This window comes from Phaethon aethereus (assembly GCF_964289735.1).
Source record: "Phaethon aethereus genome assembly, chromosome: 2".
Classification (NCBI taxonomy): Eukaryota; Metazoa; Chordata; class Aves; order Phaethontiformes; family Phaethontidae; genus Phaethon; species Phaethon aethereus.
The window spans coordinates 110,248,913-110,267,785 of record NC_138582.1 but is presented as its reverse complement, the minus strand read 5'-3'; the positions used below and the strand labels follow the sequence as shown (position 1 = coordinate 110,267,785).

The 18,873-nt window shown below is 39.1% G+C and overlaps 1 protein-coding gene across 1 annotated transcript in view; it reads left to right on the top strand.

The window, feature by feature from the left end:
• Positions 1-18,873, top strand: part of CNTNAP2 (contactin associated protein 2) — a gene marked incomplete at its 3' end in the record, with an annotated part of 1,307,043 nt that overhangs the window by 1,141,894 nt on the left and 146,276 nt on the right. The window contains exon 16 of the mRNA XM_081996846.1: positions 13,111-13,281. Within this exon, the coding sequence (XP_081852972.1) occupies positions 13,111-13,281 (171 nt within the window). The remainder of the gene's footprint in view (positions 1-13,110; positions 13,282-18,873) is intronic.

Below are 18,873 nucleotides of genomic sequence, written 5' to 3'. Positions count from 1 at the left end.
TTAAACTGAAATTTTGTAAGTGCTCTTTCTTTGCTTTTTTGTATTTAGAACACTGCTAAGATAGTGCAAGGTCTAGTAAGATCTTTGGGCACAGTGATAGTCTTAATGAGTTATTTTAAAGGTAAGGAACAGGCAGCAAATGGAAGAAAGGCTCAAATGCAGGCAAATGAGAAGTTTTTCTGCCATAGACAATATAGAAATGAATTGTAAAATTACTTATCAAAGACACTCTTGCAACGTCTGATATTAGTGACTGAAGGGGAAAAGGCTAAGTCAGCAAAGGCGTATCAAGGAGTGTGTCCAGGGCCAGAGCACATAATACAGCCGATGTTCTAGCGAAAGCTTCAGTTTATGGGGCGGAATGGTACCATAATGTAGACTCCACTGGTTCTTCTCAGTTCCTAGAGCAGTCTAGGACTGGGAGGCCACAGAGGTATTAAGCCCTTGGGCTGTATGGATTCAGAATATGGTGTCCATCTCTAGAATTCAAATTCTCTACAAATGTTAATTGATGGCCTAGATAGTATAAATAGCGACCATCAGTGAAAACCACATGCCTAGAAAATATATTATGGGAAGTTAGACCTGCAATAATGTTACAGTGACATAAGACTGGGGTGGCACCATGAAAATGAAGATTATGATTTTACTCCTTAACTGTAGGTTTGATGTATGTATTAAGTATTTCTTAATTTCTATGGAATTGGGATTGGGACATGAACAAAGGAGTATATTTCTATGGATAAGCAGAACAGCTTAACTTTGTATTAGTGCACCTGCTCAATTAAAATTAATACTTAAACAAATGGTTTTAGCCATAGGTTTCATCAAAGCTTGGAGGACTATGATAGTCATATCTTGTGAGTTAAATATTCTCAGTTTTAGTTCAGAAGGCTCTGAAATCCATCCAGCAATAAATGATCAAGCAAAATAATTTTATGTTCTCTGTGAATAACAGGTAATTCTGGAATCGATGACATGAAGTGTGCTACGTTAATGTGCTACATCAAGACTAAATTGCTTCTTACATTTAATTCTGAAGAAGGTTTTCCATTGTGAAAGGGGAGCTGCTTAAGAAGAACACAAATCAGATGGTCAAAAAGCCAGGACACTGAGGCCAGATCCATAGCCAAACACTGGTGACTTTGAAGCCACACATAGGAACAGAAATGTCACCCTAAGCAGAGAAACCTTCCTCCAGAAATGAGAAAATGTAGAGGGGGGGAGCTGCATAGAGATTACCCAGCACATCCTTCTTATAAAAAGTCGTGCCAGGGATAGCAAATGGGAGTGGCAGAAGTGGAAATGGTTACTGGATCATGTTGTCCACATGATGTTGGGCCAGTGCTTTATGCCTCTACTGAAGTCTAGATCTGCATCTCATTGTTCACATAGTTAGTCAAGGATCTGGAGAGCAGAAAGGAGGGGTGTGGGAACTACCCTTTCCTGCGGCTCACCTCCACAGCACAGGGAATAAACTTAGTACAACAGAGGAACTGAGCTGTTAAGAAAGGTCATTGTTTTTTTACATTATTGTCCTTGTGTCTTTGCCTTACATTTTGCAGTCATATGCTTAGCATACAGTGGTTATGCAGAATTACTAGACACGAATGGTAAGCTATAACAATTGCTTTGCACAGCTATTAACAGCCACCTACAAGACCTAGAAAATCAGATCCTCATGGTTAGTAACATGGCTTGTGGACAACAGCAGGTTTCCTGTATTTAATGTTTACCATTCTGTCATCATGGCAGGGTTCCTACACACTGCATTGACTGTGGCACAGGGGTGATCAAGCTGAAGTTTGCAGGTCAGTAATTGTTTAAAAAAATTCCCTTGAAAGGACACCAGTTTACATGCATCATTAAAGCTCCATCAGCACATTACACAGCTCCAGGTTGTAAACCATGCCAGATCAGGACCTTTCATTCTTTAGATGGATGAAAGTAACGATGCCAGCAATGACAGGGTATGCATCGTGATTAGGCATTGTGACCAGGAGGCAAGACTTTTGAAAAATGATCTTCCAAAGACAATTGCAGGTAACACAGCAGGAGTTGGAATCTTTTCTGCATCACTGAATCTGTTTCATTGACTCCAGAATTTCACTGATAAATGTGATTGCACTTTTCCCCCACTCAGCAAACACAGTGACTGGCAAAGTAAAGCAAACTTCAGCATCCTTGTTTATATCCATTGATCTATGTCTTGTAAGTGTTATGTCACTTGAGAATCTTTATGAAAACAGATAATTTATAATGGCAAGGAGGTAAACTGCTATCCATCTTACTGTAATCTTAATGCAAGCTGGCTTATGTCCTTCATTACTGACCATAGTAGTCCAGTTGATCCCAGATAATAGGGCAGAGACCCTTTCATTTCTAAATAAGCAATTTAAGGCTAGCCTGTATTTGCAATTCCTGAAAGACTATTACCTTCTCCTTAGTGTCTTGTTCTGCATAAAGGAGTTTGGGGCTTTAGACCTTGGGCCTGTGTGAAAAGGTGGCAAATTCTGTAATGAGATCAACCATTGTCACAGCAGTCGCAGGCATGCAGGACTTCTGGCATTTGCAGTAAAGGAAGAGGTGTAAAAGGACTATGAGTGGAGACCAAACAACCTTCCCACAACTGCAAGGGCATCAGTGGAAGATCACCACCCAAAATGCACAGACATCCTTTTTCAGGATCTCACTTTCAGAAAAGATGCGTGCAATGAACGTCCAGAAAAGAAACTTCAAGGAATTATTTTGAGTTTGAGGTGTAGTACAGAAATAGAAGAGGTTAAAAACCATAAGCAGTTTTTCAGTTCAAATGTACTTTCTTGTTTGCCTGCATCTGAACATATTGATCTCTTCCTGGCTTTGAAACTCTAGACCCCTGCAAGTGTCCTGTAAATCCAAACAAAGATGGATTCTCAGACCAATTCTGCCTCAGGATACCCTCCATGTCTCAGGGTTTTTAACACTCCCATCTGTTGTGGTTTAACCCCAGCCAGCAACTAAGCACCATGCAGCCACTCATTCACTTCCCCCCCCCCCCCGGTGGAATGGGGGAGAGAATCGGAAAGGTAAAAGTGAGAAAACTCGTGGGATGAGATAAAGACAGTTTAATAGGTAAAGCAAAAGCTGAGCACACAAGCAAAGCAAAACAAAGAATTTATTCACTGCTTCCCACGGGCAGGCAGGTGTTCAGCCATCCCCAGGAAAGTAGGACTCCATCACACATAACAGTTACTTGGGAAGACGAAACTCCGTAACTCTGAACATCACCCTGCTTCCTTTTTCTTCCCCTAGCTTTATATACTGAGCATGACATTGTATGTTATGGAATAACCCTTTGGCCAGTTTGGGTCAGCTGTCCTGGCTGTGTCCCCTCCCAACTTCCTGTGCACCCCTCACCTTCTCACTGGCAGGCCAGCACGAGAAGCTGAACAGTCCTTGACTGCTTAGAAACAACTGAAAACATCAGTATGTTATCAACTTTATTTTCACGTCAAATCCAAAACATAGCCTCATACTGACTGCTGTGAAGAAAATTAATTCTGTCCCAACCAAAACCAGCACATCGTTCTTTAGAAGGAACCAGTTTTATTTAGATCAGCCACAATATGCTGTCACAAGCAGGTCTTGGAAATGCTTGAAGTCTGTAGGAGATAACTTCTTATCACAGATACTCAGTGAGCCAACTAGGAAAGATGCCCTCCTAGACTTGCTATTTGTGAATAGAGAAGGACTCGTGGAGGATGTGGAGGTGGCTGTCTTGGCCACAGTGATCATAATTGAGTTTAAAATTTTCAGTGTAATGAGATAAAAGATCAGCAGAGTTGCTACCCTGGACTTCAGGAGAGCAAACTTTAAGCTATTCAGGGATCTATTTAGCAGAGTACCCTGGGAATCTGCTTTTCAGGGCTTAGGAGTCCATGAGTGCTGGTCAGTTTTTTAAGAACCACCTTTTAGAAGCACAGGAGCAGGCAATTCCACTGTGTCATAAGTCAAGCAAGTGGCACAGAAGACCAGCATGACTGAACAGGGAACTCCTTATGGAGCTCAAGAGGAAACAGAAATTGTGTGATCTCTGGAAGTGAGGTCAGACTTCACAGGAAGATTACAGAGCCATGGTTCATTTATGCAGGGAAAAGACATGAAAGGCTCAATTAGAGCTGACACTGGCCAGTGTTGTTTCAGATAACAACAAGGGCTTTTTTAGGTAAGTTAATATCAAGAGGAGGTCTAAAGAAAACATTGGACCAATACTTGTTGAAGACAATCATCTTACTAATACCAATGAAGAAAAACGTCAAAGGCATTCAATGCTTTTTTTACCTCAGTCTTTAATAATACTGATAGACCTTGGGCTGCCCAGTCCCCTGAGCTGGAGGACCACAGCTGTGGGAACAGAGACTTTCCATTTGTGGATACAGAAATTGTAAGGCACCAGCTATATCAGCTGAGTGTTCACAAGCGGATGGGAACTGATAGGATTCATCCCAGAGTACTGAAGGACCTAGCAGCTCTTATGACAGGACCCCTCCTGAGCACCTACCAAAGGTCTTGGGAGTCTGCGGAGGTCCCTGCTGACTGGAAGCTAGCCAATGTTATTCCAATTTACAAGAAGGGTGTGAAGGAAGACCCAGGTAACTACAGACCTGTTAATCTAACCTCAGTTCCTGGAAAAAAAATTATGGTGAAGATTATGCGGGGTACTGTTGAAAGTCATTTAAAGAATAATTAAATGATCACACACAGACTACATGGCTTCACAAAGGGCAAGTCCTGTTTAACTAATTTTATATCCTTCTATAATAAGGTCAGCTACACAGGTAGGTGGTGCACTGGGTGAACAGTAGGGCTCAATGGGTTGTAGTGAATGGGGCTACATCTGGCTGGTGACGAGTGACCAGCGCTGTTCCTTAGGGCTCAATTCTAGGGCCAGTTCTGTTCAATATATTTATCAACAATCTGGATGCAGGAGTTGAATGCAAGAGGTCTTGCAGAGGGACCTAGATAAATTGGAGCCTTGGGCTATGATTAATAGGATGAAATTTAACAAGTGGAAATGCCAGATTCTGCAGCTAGGATGGAGTAATGCTGGGCACAAGTATAAATTAGGTGAGGTGTGGCTGGAGAGCAGCTGTGCAGAAAGGGATCTGGGGGTGCTGGTTGACAGGAGGCTCAAGAGGAGTCAGCAGTGTGCCCTGGCAACCAAGAGGGCAAACCACATCCTCGGGTGCATTAAACACAGCATAACCAGCTGCTCCAAAGAGGTGATTATCCTGCTGCATTTAGCGCTGGTGCGGCCTCACTTTGAGTATTGTATGCACTTCTGGGCCCCTCCATTTAAAAAGGATGTTAAGGTACTTGAATGCATCCTAAGAAGGGCAACAAAGCTGGGGAAGGGGCTGGAAAGGCATGTCCTCTGAGCATCAGCGAGGACACTGGGTTTGTTTAGTTTGGAGAGAAGGAGGCTGAGGGACGACCTCACTGCTCTCTTCAGCTTCCTGAGGAGGGGCAGTGGAGAGAGAGGTGCTGAGCTCTTCTCCCTGGTACCCAGTGATGCGTGGGAATGGTTCAAAGCTGTGCCGGGGGGGTTTAGACTGGACATGAAGAAACAGTTCTTTACCAGTAGGGTGGTCAAACACTGGAACAGGTTTCCTAGAGAGGTGGTCACTGCCCCATGCCTGTCAGTGTTTAAGAGGCCTTTGGACAATGCCCTTAACAACATGCTTTAACTTTTGGTCAGCCCTGAATTGGTAAGGCAGTTGGACTAGATGATCATTGTAGGTCCCTTCCATCTGAATTTTCTATTCTATTCTATTCTATTCTATTCTATTCTATTCTATTCTATTCTATTCTATTCTATTCTATTCTATTCTATTCTATTCTATTCTATTCTATTCTATTCTAATGCTATGCTATGCTATGCTATTCTAGTTCTGTTCTGTTCTGTTCTATCCTATCCTACCCTATTCTAAATGCATTCAGTTGCAATGCTACAGAGTACTAGAGTTGAGGTAATTGTAAAAAAAAAAAAAAATTCTCAAACCTAGCATTTATCCTTTAAAATCTGAATTGTATTTAAAGTGACAGTCACCACAGCAAAGCTAACTTCTGTTTTGCTAACTCTGAACTCATCTTTAGACGTGTTGATATTCTCAGCAGGTTTTGTTCTGGACTTCCAGCCATTTCTTACTTTGTTGAAAGATACAGAGCTAGTTTTTATCTTGAAAATTGAAACCTAACCTATATTTTTATTTAGCCTGAAAGGATATAATTCAGTTTGCTGTTATGCAGTGTTAATACACTCTTCATCTGTTGACTTGGGGTTTGTTTTCCCTGTGTGTTGTCAAAGGACTTTTCTTCTATTAAGCCCACATTTTGTGTGGCGATTCCATTTAGTTTATTTTTCTCAATTCATGTTTGGATTAAGTAAAGCAGGACACTACCATCTTAATTTTAAATTAAGCAGTAAATTACATACTTCTTTTTAAATTATATTTTGATGTGATGTTGTTAAACTGTAAACCTGTAGCTTGACAAATACAATATTGCCATCTCTAGTTACAGTCTGTGTATATTGTACTGAGGATGCAATGCCATAGGCTTGCCAGGCTTGCACTCTCTTTGCCCCTGCCTTAAGCTTTGTTTTACTTGATTTAGCTGAAACACCATTTTTTCTAATGACATGGGAGCTATGCCTAGTTTGTTTACTTTTGCTTATCTTCTTATGATATAGCCACATTTTTATATAGATACTAGTAAAAAGTAGTTATTTTGTGCAGAATGAGATACTGATGACTAACATAATGGTGCAATGCAGAGGAATACACACCTGGTATGATAGCAGTAGCTTTGAAATGTGGGAACATGGGGTTGCAGGCAGAGTACAGGCATGAGGTGATGCAAGACTGGGCACTGACTGATACAAGGGGACCCCAGGGCTATAAACAACTAACCAATGACCAAATAAATTCAGCACTGGAGCTGGGCAAAACTTACCAGGGGTACCAAAGAAATCAATGAATACATGTAAAACTTACCTTATATAGTAAATTATATATACATTAAGTGTAGTAAATGTAGTATGATAAAACATATAGTAAAGTGGCACAGAGCTGCAGATCAATGAAGAGCAAAGGTGTAAATGTGTGTTACTACAACCAAAAATGACACCAAGCAGATCCTTCAGTGAGGAAGAAGAAACAACCAGCATTGTAGTTCTCCCAGCAAAGGACTTAGGATGCTGACAACTTGTCATCCTTGCTGTCCTCTCCCCCCAACACATGCACCACCTGCTCAGATTGAAGTTGTGCAGTCAGCCCCACTCAGATTAGAGCCATTGACAGAAGAGGGCCTGCCTTGCTTGAAGGTTGAAGTTATACCTTTCAAAATAAGGTACAACTCAGTACAAGAAATAGTGCTAATTTTCTTTGAGTTTTCTTTTGTTTCCTGAATAACTTGTGACATATTGTTTTGATAGGAATATCTTTCCTCCTTCTCCCCCTTGTTTCATTGACAATAAAGATGGATAAAGTCCAACAGCGAATTTAGATTTTGTTAGGGCCATTTCCACTCATGATGCAGATCTGAAGATTTGAATCAAAGGTGTGATTGTTGCTGTACTGATACTCAAATGGCTCTGAGTGTGCATGTGTATATTCCTCTCTCCCAGAAAGCACAAAAAAAAGAAAGGAAAAAACCACCTTGGTTTGCTGAGCATAACTGTATGGGTAATCTCAATCCATTACTTTGTGGCACAGAACAGTTTTCCATTCATACATCCATCTTCTGTGAAATAGGAGACTATTTTTACATTTTATTCACATAATGGTTTTGATAGAAAATCTGTTTTGCTGCAGATGAGGGCCCTGGAGGTTTTTGGTCTATTGTAATACATAAGAGCTGTCTGACATTAAGCATTCATTCTGTAGTGCTATTGCCTAGCAGGGCTAAAAACACTGACGTCTTTTACAATTCTGCTGTTGCCTTTATCCATTTCAATGGGGTTTAAATGTAAAAGTGAAATTGATGGTGTTACAGCACGCATTTCAATCATACTAAGAAAGAAGATATTGATGGGAGCTAGCAAAGGAGTTCTGGACAAAAATATTGCAAGGGAGAAGCTGAAAGGCTGATTGCTATAAGCCCAGTGACTCTGTGTTATCAAGTTAGAGTTACCACACATTAAAAGATGTCAGTCCATGTTGCATAACTCAGCATGAGGTGAATTTGTCCTTGTCAGTATTATGGCAACCATCTTCTCCCTCCTCCCAGAGGTGTGATTTAATGGGAAAAATCCTCAAGTCCTTATTCAGCTTTATATGTGAGGTTTAAAGTGTCCCTTCTCATTAATCTTTGTAGTCTGTGTGATTTCTTATGGCTACAGACTATCGTGCTTCTTGTAAAAATCATACCTTTGTAATTACAGAGCAGCATTCCTGCTGAGACTGAGTCTTTATGGAGCAGTAGAAGAGATATTTTGTACCATACAAATTATAAAGAACACAGTAATTCAGAGTTAACAAACTATTAAGAAAGAGGTAAGACTGTTTTGCAGGTGCTTAATGAGTTGGATTTTAGTTTCCACAGCAGATAACCAGAGCTGTGAACAACCTTGACACAAATTGAAAACAGAATCACCAAGTGTTGTGTGGTCCATTGAAGCACCTCCAGCACAACTATTGCTCTGACCCATGCTTGGATCCAGGCAAACATCCATGACAGAAGGTTGTGGTCAACTCTTCCCTTGCCTGCCTCTGGGTGCCCCATGTCCAAGGCTTAATATCATCACCAAGAAACATGCAACTTTGTGAGAAACACAGCCATATTTGGGGGATCTCCACATTAAACAACTAAAAAGGCTTTTCTGGTGTCTTGATTTATTTGTGTTTGTGCTTTCATGACAGCAGCATGCTCTGCACCTGTTTAATTGGTTTAAATCAAATTTAAACACTAAACAAGCTTAAAGCAGCAGAGCTGTACAGCAGAGTTGTGGTCTTGATTGAATTGAATTATAGATGAGGTTACAAAGAAGAAAATAGAATTATAATGTTACTTTTCATGTTATACTCTATAATAAAAATCCTCCCTAGCTTTTATGGTATTTTAGCTGTCTGGAGGGAGAAAGGGCAAAGAAAGGGATTATGTATCTCTGAGCATCGCTCTCTTCCCGTCTTCAAAATAGAAGCCCTTCTGCTTTCCCCATCTTAATGTTTCCAAGCCTACTGCATTACTGAAAAATACTATCCCTCCTAGCTTGAGTGACTTTCTTACAAAGCAGAACATTTCTTACAAGACTTTCTCAATCATGTCTCATAAGCATACCATTTTGTAAGGTCCAGTTACTCCTAGGCAATAATTATAACATAATAATTATTAACAGGATGGATTACAAACTTAGCATTTAGAGTGTTCTTTCTAAATAAACTCCCTTTCCCACCTCCTATTAGTTTGATATCCCTGCTGCCATAACATCTACCCTGTGGTTTAAGTCCCAGTCCCAGTTTCTTCCATCAACTGTTTGCTTAGCTTAAAGTGGGAGGAAAATGCTTCTAAGATCAGTATGTTCAAACCATTTGAGGAAAGGAATGTGACAATGTGCCAAAGAAATTTTGAGGCATAGCAACTGACAAAGGTTTCTAGCAAGCAACAATAGTAATGTGTAAAGTGGATTTTTATTCAAGATTTTCTTAGGCAGCCCCTTTCTTATCAAAAGATACCATTTCATGATAAAAATCATTAAGCATGTTTAGCAAAACATTTCCACTGGACTCTTAATAAAATGTCTTTTTCCCTGTGAATGTTTTGAGATGAATGTATACCGATGTGCAAAACCATTATTTTATCTTTATAGGAATTTGTTATGAATAGTCTTTGAAAATGTCTCTCTCAAGCTGCAGGTTTTCCCATTCAATCTGCACTGTTTGTATTTATCCTCTTGCCAGTAGCATCTGCATCCAAGCCTTTCTGCAAAGTCAAATCACAGCATTTCGAATGAAATGTAAAATCCTTAGTGATGGACCTCTTCAGTAGACTAGATGTAGCAACAAAAAAAAATTGATTTATTTTCTTTCAACACAATGGTGACATGCATCTCAATATGAACCCATCTGCCTATCTGGCCTTGCAGTTGTACTCAGTAGCGATAGTCCTACTTGCAAGTGCATTGTGGTGACATTTTGAAATCTTAGCCATATAACTGGACCCTGTTGGATAAACCCACAACCAATACTAGCCCTAAAAACTCTGAAATTGGTATTTTACTTTAAAAACTAAGGAAGTGAAATCTTCTCCTCTAACTATACAACTAAAAATTAGTTCCCTGTAAAAGCAAATCTGTACTTTGGTTATATGCTGTCATGGTACAAAATCCTTATGATTTAACCCAGAGTGTCCCAGCATTGCAGACTGAGTCTATGTTAAATTACATTTAATGCTTTCAAGTTTGCAAGGTAATTAAAAAGATATAAATAAAATATTACAAAATAATTGTTTCATATAGCAGCTCCTACTCTTATTTACTTAATTGCAATAGTGTTAATAATATCCTGTATTGCAGTGGAGGCTGCAGTTAAGGGACTATGTTCCCATTGCACCAGGACTTGACAAAATAAAACAAAAATATGATCCTTTCAACAAAGACATTGTCAACGCATCAATGAAAGTGATTCGTTAAGATAGGTGTCTATTTTTTAGTTCTTGAGCTGTGTGAGGCTCACAGAAGATGTAAGCATGGTTTAAACATGGGGCTTGCATGCAGTGACATGGCTGGATGATGTTGGCAGGAAGACCGGTCTGTAACCACCATACCTGGGCAGAGGAGGAAGCCTGACAGCAGAGCTCATTGCAGCCACTTTTTTTGGCTGGACAGTGACACAGCTGCATACTCACCCTGGTCTCATTTGGGGTAGTGAGGTGTCTGGGGATCCTTTCTCCCTGAAGAGATATTTCTCTCCATTAGTACTTGAATTTTGTAGCAGGTTCCCTGTAGCTCTCACAGATCTTTTGCTTGCCATATGTTCTTTGTGCTTTAGGCTTATAAATTGGGTAATATTCACAGAATCACAGAATCACTGAGGTTGGAAAAAACCTTTAAGATCATCAAGTCCAACCAACAACCCAACACCACCATGCCCACTAAGATATTCAGAGAATGTAAAGCTAGGGGACTAAAATACTTACTGAATTTGTAAAGACATGCAAGCATTTCCACAAGGTTATTCAGGGCAGCTAAATTAGCTCCTTAACAAGGATGGCATTAGTTTATTCCTGACTTTTTGTGTAAGTCCTGTTTATTTCACGTGAGTTTATTCAGCAAGTGGAATAAAACCTGTTTTGAGAGGCTGCTAGGGTCTAGCATACCTGTATCTTCCAGAAGAAGAAAAAGTAGATGTCCAGGTACATCTGCAAGTGGGAAAGCATACATGGTAGTCCATCTAGATCCTGTACTAAAAGAATATTGACACTCATGCACCTAGACTATAAGCAACCCTAATATTGATGAAGCACTCTGAAAAGTGAGAGATGGAAAGAAACCTGAGACCATGAATGAAAATAAATTTCTATACCTTTTCTATCTTTTTTGCTTTATCACTGGGTATGTTTTCAGAGGAAGACCTTGCAATTAATTAGCAGACTTCTCTTGCTGAAGCTTGTTTATGATATGATGATTTTTGACATTTCTATTGAAATCATAAATAATATTCAATCTGGAAATCACCAGTTTGTCTAAATGGGGTAAATAGTAATATATGTTGAAAACCAGCTGACATAGCCTAGCTGGTTAATTCACAAAGCTATATATCTGTTATGAATGTACATTTCAACTGTATCAAGCCCGTTTCTTCTTCCTTGCACTGCTCACACATGCCTGTACATGTATACACACAAAATCTCAGTTACAACTTTCCTCCTGGGATGCATTAAAGTAAATGGAAAGCTGCTTCTTTTTCCAAAGCCTTGCAGTCTGCATTCTTGAGGGAGGCAGAATTAAATGGAGGGGATGGGATAGAAATATGGAAGGGAATAGTATGCATGTGTTTAACCCTAAAGCCTTCGTCTGTGAATTCAGATGTTCAATTTAAATTTAAATAGTGAATAATAAATTACACAAATTATAACACTTCAGACTTGGGTGTGGGCCAGTGGTGTTATATATAAGCAGTGTTGAGCTTCTGGAGCTTCAGCATGCTCATTTGTATTCATCCAGTTCTAACCAGAGAAATAATCGCATTATCACCTAGTTCAGTAATCAAATAACGGAAAACCAATCTTTGCGAGTTTTGACTGGAATGGATAGTATTTTCTTATTGTGTTCATTAGCTGGAATACTGAGCACTCAGATGTGGTGAGTTAATGAGTGATACATTAATAAATTTCTAAATCTGAATACATAAGCATCCTGGTGAAAGTAGAATTAGCTGTTTCAGTCTCTCATTGGATTACCATATCACCTGTAGCTTATGAAATATTTTCTCTTTGCAATGCAATGCTACATTGCACAGAATGTTGACTGGCATGCTGCCTAAAGTACTGTTATAGTTCTTGAATATTATTAGTTATGGCGTTTCTCCAGTGGAAATGTATTAGAGGACTATTAGGGACATATGTTAATTATGTCTGTATTGCTTAGGTTCATTCATTTGATTTTTCATGTGATACATATTAATAGACCTCTAATAGACATAGCTACATTTTCAGAAGAAATGAGTGTAGTTATGTGGAGTAAATTTGCAGACAGGTAAGTTATACATGAGGCAATGTATGAAAGCAAAACATGTGCCTGAGGTGAGGCAGTCACCAAATTCGTGCTTTGCCCATCTGTCTGATCTCTCATTAGTTCAGTGTTACTACACTAAACATGTAGTAGCAACACATTTGTGTATGACTGAATATGATAAATTAGGAACTTAAATGTACCAGTAGCTTACTCTACCTTCTGAAACCTAACATACTGTGTCCAGAAAAACAAAAAGGAGGTAATAGAATCAATGTGTTTGTTTTTTTTTTCAGCATGGACAACACTGTAGCATATATTGACATTAAAAGCTTCAACTTTCCAGACATTTTTGAGGGAGCACTGAAACATGTGTCTTTCCTGTCTATCCCATTCAGGGAATTACTGGAACGCAGCTTCTTTTGTTACTTCATCATCCTACCTTCACTTCTCCACCTTCCAAGGGGAAACTAGCGCAGACATCTCTTTCTATTTCAAAACATCAGCCTCAGATGGGGTGTTTCTTGAGAATCTGGGGAACACTGATTTCATCAAAGTGGAGCTGAAATGTAAGTATGAGCTTCCCACCACTCTTCTTGGCACCTGAAGTAGGTTTGTGTCAGATAGTCGATTTCAAGAAATTTTGTATCACTCACGTTTTAATGTGTAAGCTCACTAAATTCTGAAAAAACTTCCAAATCAAGCTGCTTGACATATTCTAAAGTTGCCTAATGTGGGAGGAGCACTGAAGTATATTTGGATTTTTTATTGAGGGGAGTAATACAAAGAAGGATAGAACTGGTAACATTAGTTATAAAAATGACAGTGACCTGAAAAGATTTTTCAAAATTGCGTGGCACATTTATTTCTTTAAAGTGTGTGTCTTCAGGTGTGTGTGAGTTTCTATTTTATCTCAAGGCTGTTTTGGAAATAGGGGAAAGAAAAAAGAGAGACCAATCCAAATCAGCACTGTAAGGAGATGAAGAACTGAAAACTTGAGTATGATATTCAAAAGCCCTAAAAAAATCTCATAAAAATAAATCTTTATCAGCATTATCTGTTAATAAAATTGCTGATCTGAAAAAGAGGGCATAATGGTATCAAGAGGCAAGTTAACTTCATTTTTTAAATGATTTTTAATGGCCATGGGGCAAACTTTCCAAGGAAGGTGACAAAATGCTCTGCTTTACCTGATCTCGGCATAGTGAAATTGAAGCAGTTGAATTAGGGGGAAAAATGTTCTATGTCTGCTTTGTTCTCCCTCGACCCAGTTTACCCTGTCATAAACAAGAGTGGTGACAGGCCTGCTGTGCTACGTGTGGCTGTTATTACAGCCTCTCATGGCACATTACAGCAGCAGGGTTACATGAGTGCAGCAAGCTGCCTCCCTGCACTCCAGCACTGGGTAAACTATTTGTGCTTCCTTTTGCTACAGGAGCCGTTCGTTGACACCAAGGTCCCAGCTCTAAATACTGATGCACAAAAGTCAATGTCAAAAGTCACTAATGCTGAAGGAAAGTAATTGTTTGCATAACCCAAATAATGTATTTTTATGCAGATTCAATGTGATTTACATGCACACATCTAATTTTAAAACAAAAAGCCATTTTCGACACTTCCCAAAGTCTAAACACACAAATTAGATTGTGGAAATTTAGAAACCACCAGGAGACCCCTTTACAATGTAACTAAATTTTCCTTTTGGGTAAAAGTAAAGTGCCAAGTTCCAAGTGGGTGACAGCTTCTTTGTACAAGGAATTTAGTTGATGTTGCTTAATCCCAATTTTCTGTAATCTGCAACTGGTGCAAATTAAAACAGCTCCTACTGAGTCACAAGGAATAGTCTAATTTGTATTAAGAGCCCTTTAATATAAAGTTGCAGCTATTTCTAATTTCACTTTGAATTTAAGTAGTATTTACAGTCAGCTGAGGTGAATATCTCCAAATGCTTCTTGCTCTTCTAATTTATGGAAGGTGTTCTCAGCCACCGTAGTTATCAGACCAGCCATACTGTTCACTTAGCTAAAGTGAACTAACAGTGAAAGAAGGTGACTTGGCAGTAACTATAATTCTTTTGAACTCCACACAGTTTAAATAATAATCACACTGCAGTGGCTCACTGAATAGATGCACCAGTTCAAGAAAGTACGTAGCAGTGTCCCCAAGAGTATCATTAAACAGGGATTTAATTTTAAGCCTATGCTTGAGATCCAATGACTTTGCTGTGATTTCGCATATGCATAAATTCAACCTCTGCTTCATGTACCTGAAGCTAAACATTAGATTACAAATATCCAATGGTAGAAATTGAAATATCATCTGTAAAAACAGTCTATAAGGTCAAACGTACTATTGCTGTTTAAAGTAATAGATAACACTTGTTTAAAACTATGCTGAGTGTATTTGCTAAAAGAACAAAGCAGTTCATTAGATATAATTGCATTTACTTTACTCTTTCTTTCCTGGAAATTATTGCTTGAAATTTTCAGAGCCCCAGAAAATAGGCCTTTCTGTGACTTGAATATTCTTCCAGTCATAGCTTTAAAAGAGTGGAATACTCTGGTTTTAATAACAAAGTGAAACTCATTCTCTCTTCTGAATTACACATTTATTTAATGATTTTTTTAATACAGTTTTCATATTTGTTTGTTTCATTCTAGTCTGCACTTACGTTTTGTTAGAATTCATTGAAATGAGAAATAGTTTCAAGATTTCAGAATTTCCTTACATGACTTACAATAGACCCTGCTGCTTCTTAAAACTTTGCTTCCTCTTTACAGAGGTCCCATAAAACTAATATGTGAATTCGTTTCTTAACAGGAACATAAACTCAAGTCAGTAAGGTAATTACAGGATTACCCCTAAACCCTGAAGAAGGTTTCCTTTGCCAAGCTGCTTTCTAACTAACCCATCAAATTCTGTCATAGAATGGCTATTTTGTATTAAAGGTTTTTGCATAATGACCATCATCACATATTTACTGCAAGCTGCTGCACTTCAAACAGTGGGTGCATTGCTTTTGTCTGTTCATTGCCTTCTCATACAGGTACAATTCTCATTGGAGAAGAATAAATTACTGCAAAACATTTTCTTGTTTTTTTTACTTTTTACAATTCCAAAAGGTAAATGTTGGCATCAACGTCCTGCGAGCAGACAGTGAAAATTCTCCTTTCTTCTTCCCTTACATGTGAAATACCTGTGTATACCTGTAATATATGGTTAGTGATGCATAAGCTTAGCTCTACAAACCAGGACCTGAAAAGTTCTACAATATCCAGTATTTTACTCAGCTTGCTGCACTTGGTGAATATATTAGAGAAACCACTCATTTGGTCTATAAAACTTCTTAGCTTCAAGTCTTTGGAAAGGAGTTTACTATAGTGTGTTTTACTTTGAGCACAAGAGCTGTCACTAGGAATGCTCATTAAATTATCTTATTGGTGTGCTGTCTTGGAGCTTCTTAAGGTCTAATAACTGCACAGATTATTTTCTAACTCTCTAGATTTATAAGAAAAGGAGGTGGAATCTTGCAGTATCTTGAGGAGTAACTTCACATGTCTTCAGCAAAGAGCCAGATTGCCATCTCTCAGGAGAGGGGGAATACAGGAAGGAAGGGAAGAACATGTTTCTCTGATTTAAGAAATCTTTTCCAAACAGCTGACAAGGAAGACTGTTATGAAAAAAACAGTAATAAAATGCTACTATGAATGTGGCAGAAGTCTTTGGTTATTCTATTTATCAAGCAGCTCCTCTGGCAGGCTCGTACTTGTCACCATTCATGGAACAGCTGGCAGAGATGTAGGATTACCTGAAGCCTCAGTTTTTACATATATCAGTAAATCAACAGAACCCCATTATTTGTATAGCTGGCTGGTCAGCTGAGAACAACTAGGATTGCTTAGAAAGGAAGTAGCTGGATAAGGTATAAATTTTTCTGTAAAGCAGTGCTTCCAGAGACCATACATTTCTGGTCAAAATTTCCAGACATTTTTTAAATTAAAACCGGGTTTTAGAGAGACAAAAAAAAAAGGATGTTTTCTCTTTTATAGCTTTCCTATACAGTTTTGGGAGGGTTCAACCTAAAATCAAGTCTTTCTATAAAAACACCATTGAGAACATAATTTTTTCCTTTATACAAGTCCCTTCCTCCCCTTGCCATGGGCATTTTTTGCCTTCTTTAACCTTGACCTACCTTTTAGGACCCAGAGTTATGTAAGCTGCTGCTACAAAGCCTGCCAGGGCAACAGTCTCAGACAGTTCCTTGTCAGTGCCTTTCATATAAGCAATCCACCAAAAAGTTTGAATGTCACTTCAAGGAATTTTTTGGCATCTTTCTCGGAGCCCCTCATTTGCTCCCCTAGTGTGTACCTGAAAGCATCTATGAAATTTCGTGTCCACTCACCATATAACTATACTGTGTACATGCAGTAGAGCTGACACTTGCTCTGAAAGGTGATAAGGAGTTGCCTATAGCATGCAATACCCCTGTGAACTGAAATAAGCTCTGTGGCCCATCAGATACACACATCTGCCATAAGAGACCCACCTACTGCTTCTAACCAGTATAGCTGGCCATTGTCCTAATTCACCCTTTGCCTTTGCCTCTGTCCCCTTGTTACAGAGGTCAGGGGCAGGCCTAGCACACATGAAACAGAGATGAAACAGATGAAACAGCAGCCTGTATGTCAGCCAGCAGTAACATGGATCCTCCAGGTCTTCACCAGCAAACATAGTGTTCTTTTTTTTTAAGCACTTCAAGGCTGAATGTTGCCAAATGAAACATGCCAAGAATTTAATTTCAAATTCTTGAAGACTCTCAGCTCCCCTCCCCATTCAGTTCTTCCTTGCAGTCACTCCTCCCCAGAAATGGTACATTTGCATAACAGAGCCTGGCTGGAGTCTCCTGGCATTGAGGAGCAGAGAAATAGGTCTCCAGGATCCTAACTTAAAACTCTGCTGCAGACAGGGCACTACTTAAAATCCAGCTGAATATCAATATATCTGAATAGGGTCAAATGAGCAAGAGTACAGTTTTGTACATTTATAGGGTCTAGGTTGAATACTTCGGAGAGTTATGACTATGAAAACCCAACTACTTCACACCTGTGAAGTGTTTGTCAAATACACCACATCTGAATTTTCTGATCAAGAGGAATCCCAAGTTTTGGCATTTTGTATTTCTGAAAGCAAATTTTGGAAGTGGCATATTCCTGAGAATTTGGGAAGATGCGTCTACCATCATTGTTTTCTCTCAGATTCCCAAGACTGTTGCTCTAGAAAGCCTGTGGTGAATTAAACTGTTTCCAGAAAACTCTTTTGATGACACTGTCATATAATTGTAATGAAAAAGATACCCTGCTCACTTCTGTAGCTCCTCTTATCTGAGCACCTCCAAGCAATTTACAGACACTAATGAATTGTGTCTCACTATTGTTATTCTGAAGTAAGTAAACAGCAAGTCAGTTTTGCAACAGAAAAAAAGATGAGACTTAGAGAGATAAAAGTCAGCTTGTGTTTGATCCTGGCATGAACATTTAGGAGAGGAAGGAGCTTTCTTATTAATTTTCTGTAGAAAGCTAGAAATATTTACAACCCCTATATTCAGAGTTGTGACTTGGCTGATAACCCCTGCAACGCCAGTTGCCCTAAAAATCTCCCCAAGGAGTGATCAGTGAACTGGGCTGCTACATGGAGTAGCTTGCTCATGAGTGTAGTGATATGGCTTCAGGATAGGTCTGCTTGCTCTTTGGGCAAGGGTTACAGACAGTACTCTAATACCTAACATTTGCACTTGAAAAGTCCTGCATTGTTTCTTGTGCTTGGTTTATTTCTAGGCTACTTAGTTCAGACATAACTTCTCCAAAATCAGACAAGAAGCAGTGACAGACCAGGGACCATGATTCCCATTGCTGTTTGCTTCTGCCTAGACAACATTTGTTCCTCCAGACTGAATGCTCTAACACATGACTGATTGATATATTTTTTTACAAATTTTAATAACTACATCACTTCTTTCTCCAGAGGCATTCTAAAATGAAATTCTACCGTACCACTGAGTTTTCTACATGATACTCTTTAAATTCCCATATGTTAATGTAAATGCAGCTTACATTTTCCACTACTTTGTCTTTCTAGCTGGGTAGGGAAATCTGTGTGACCTT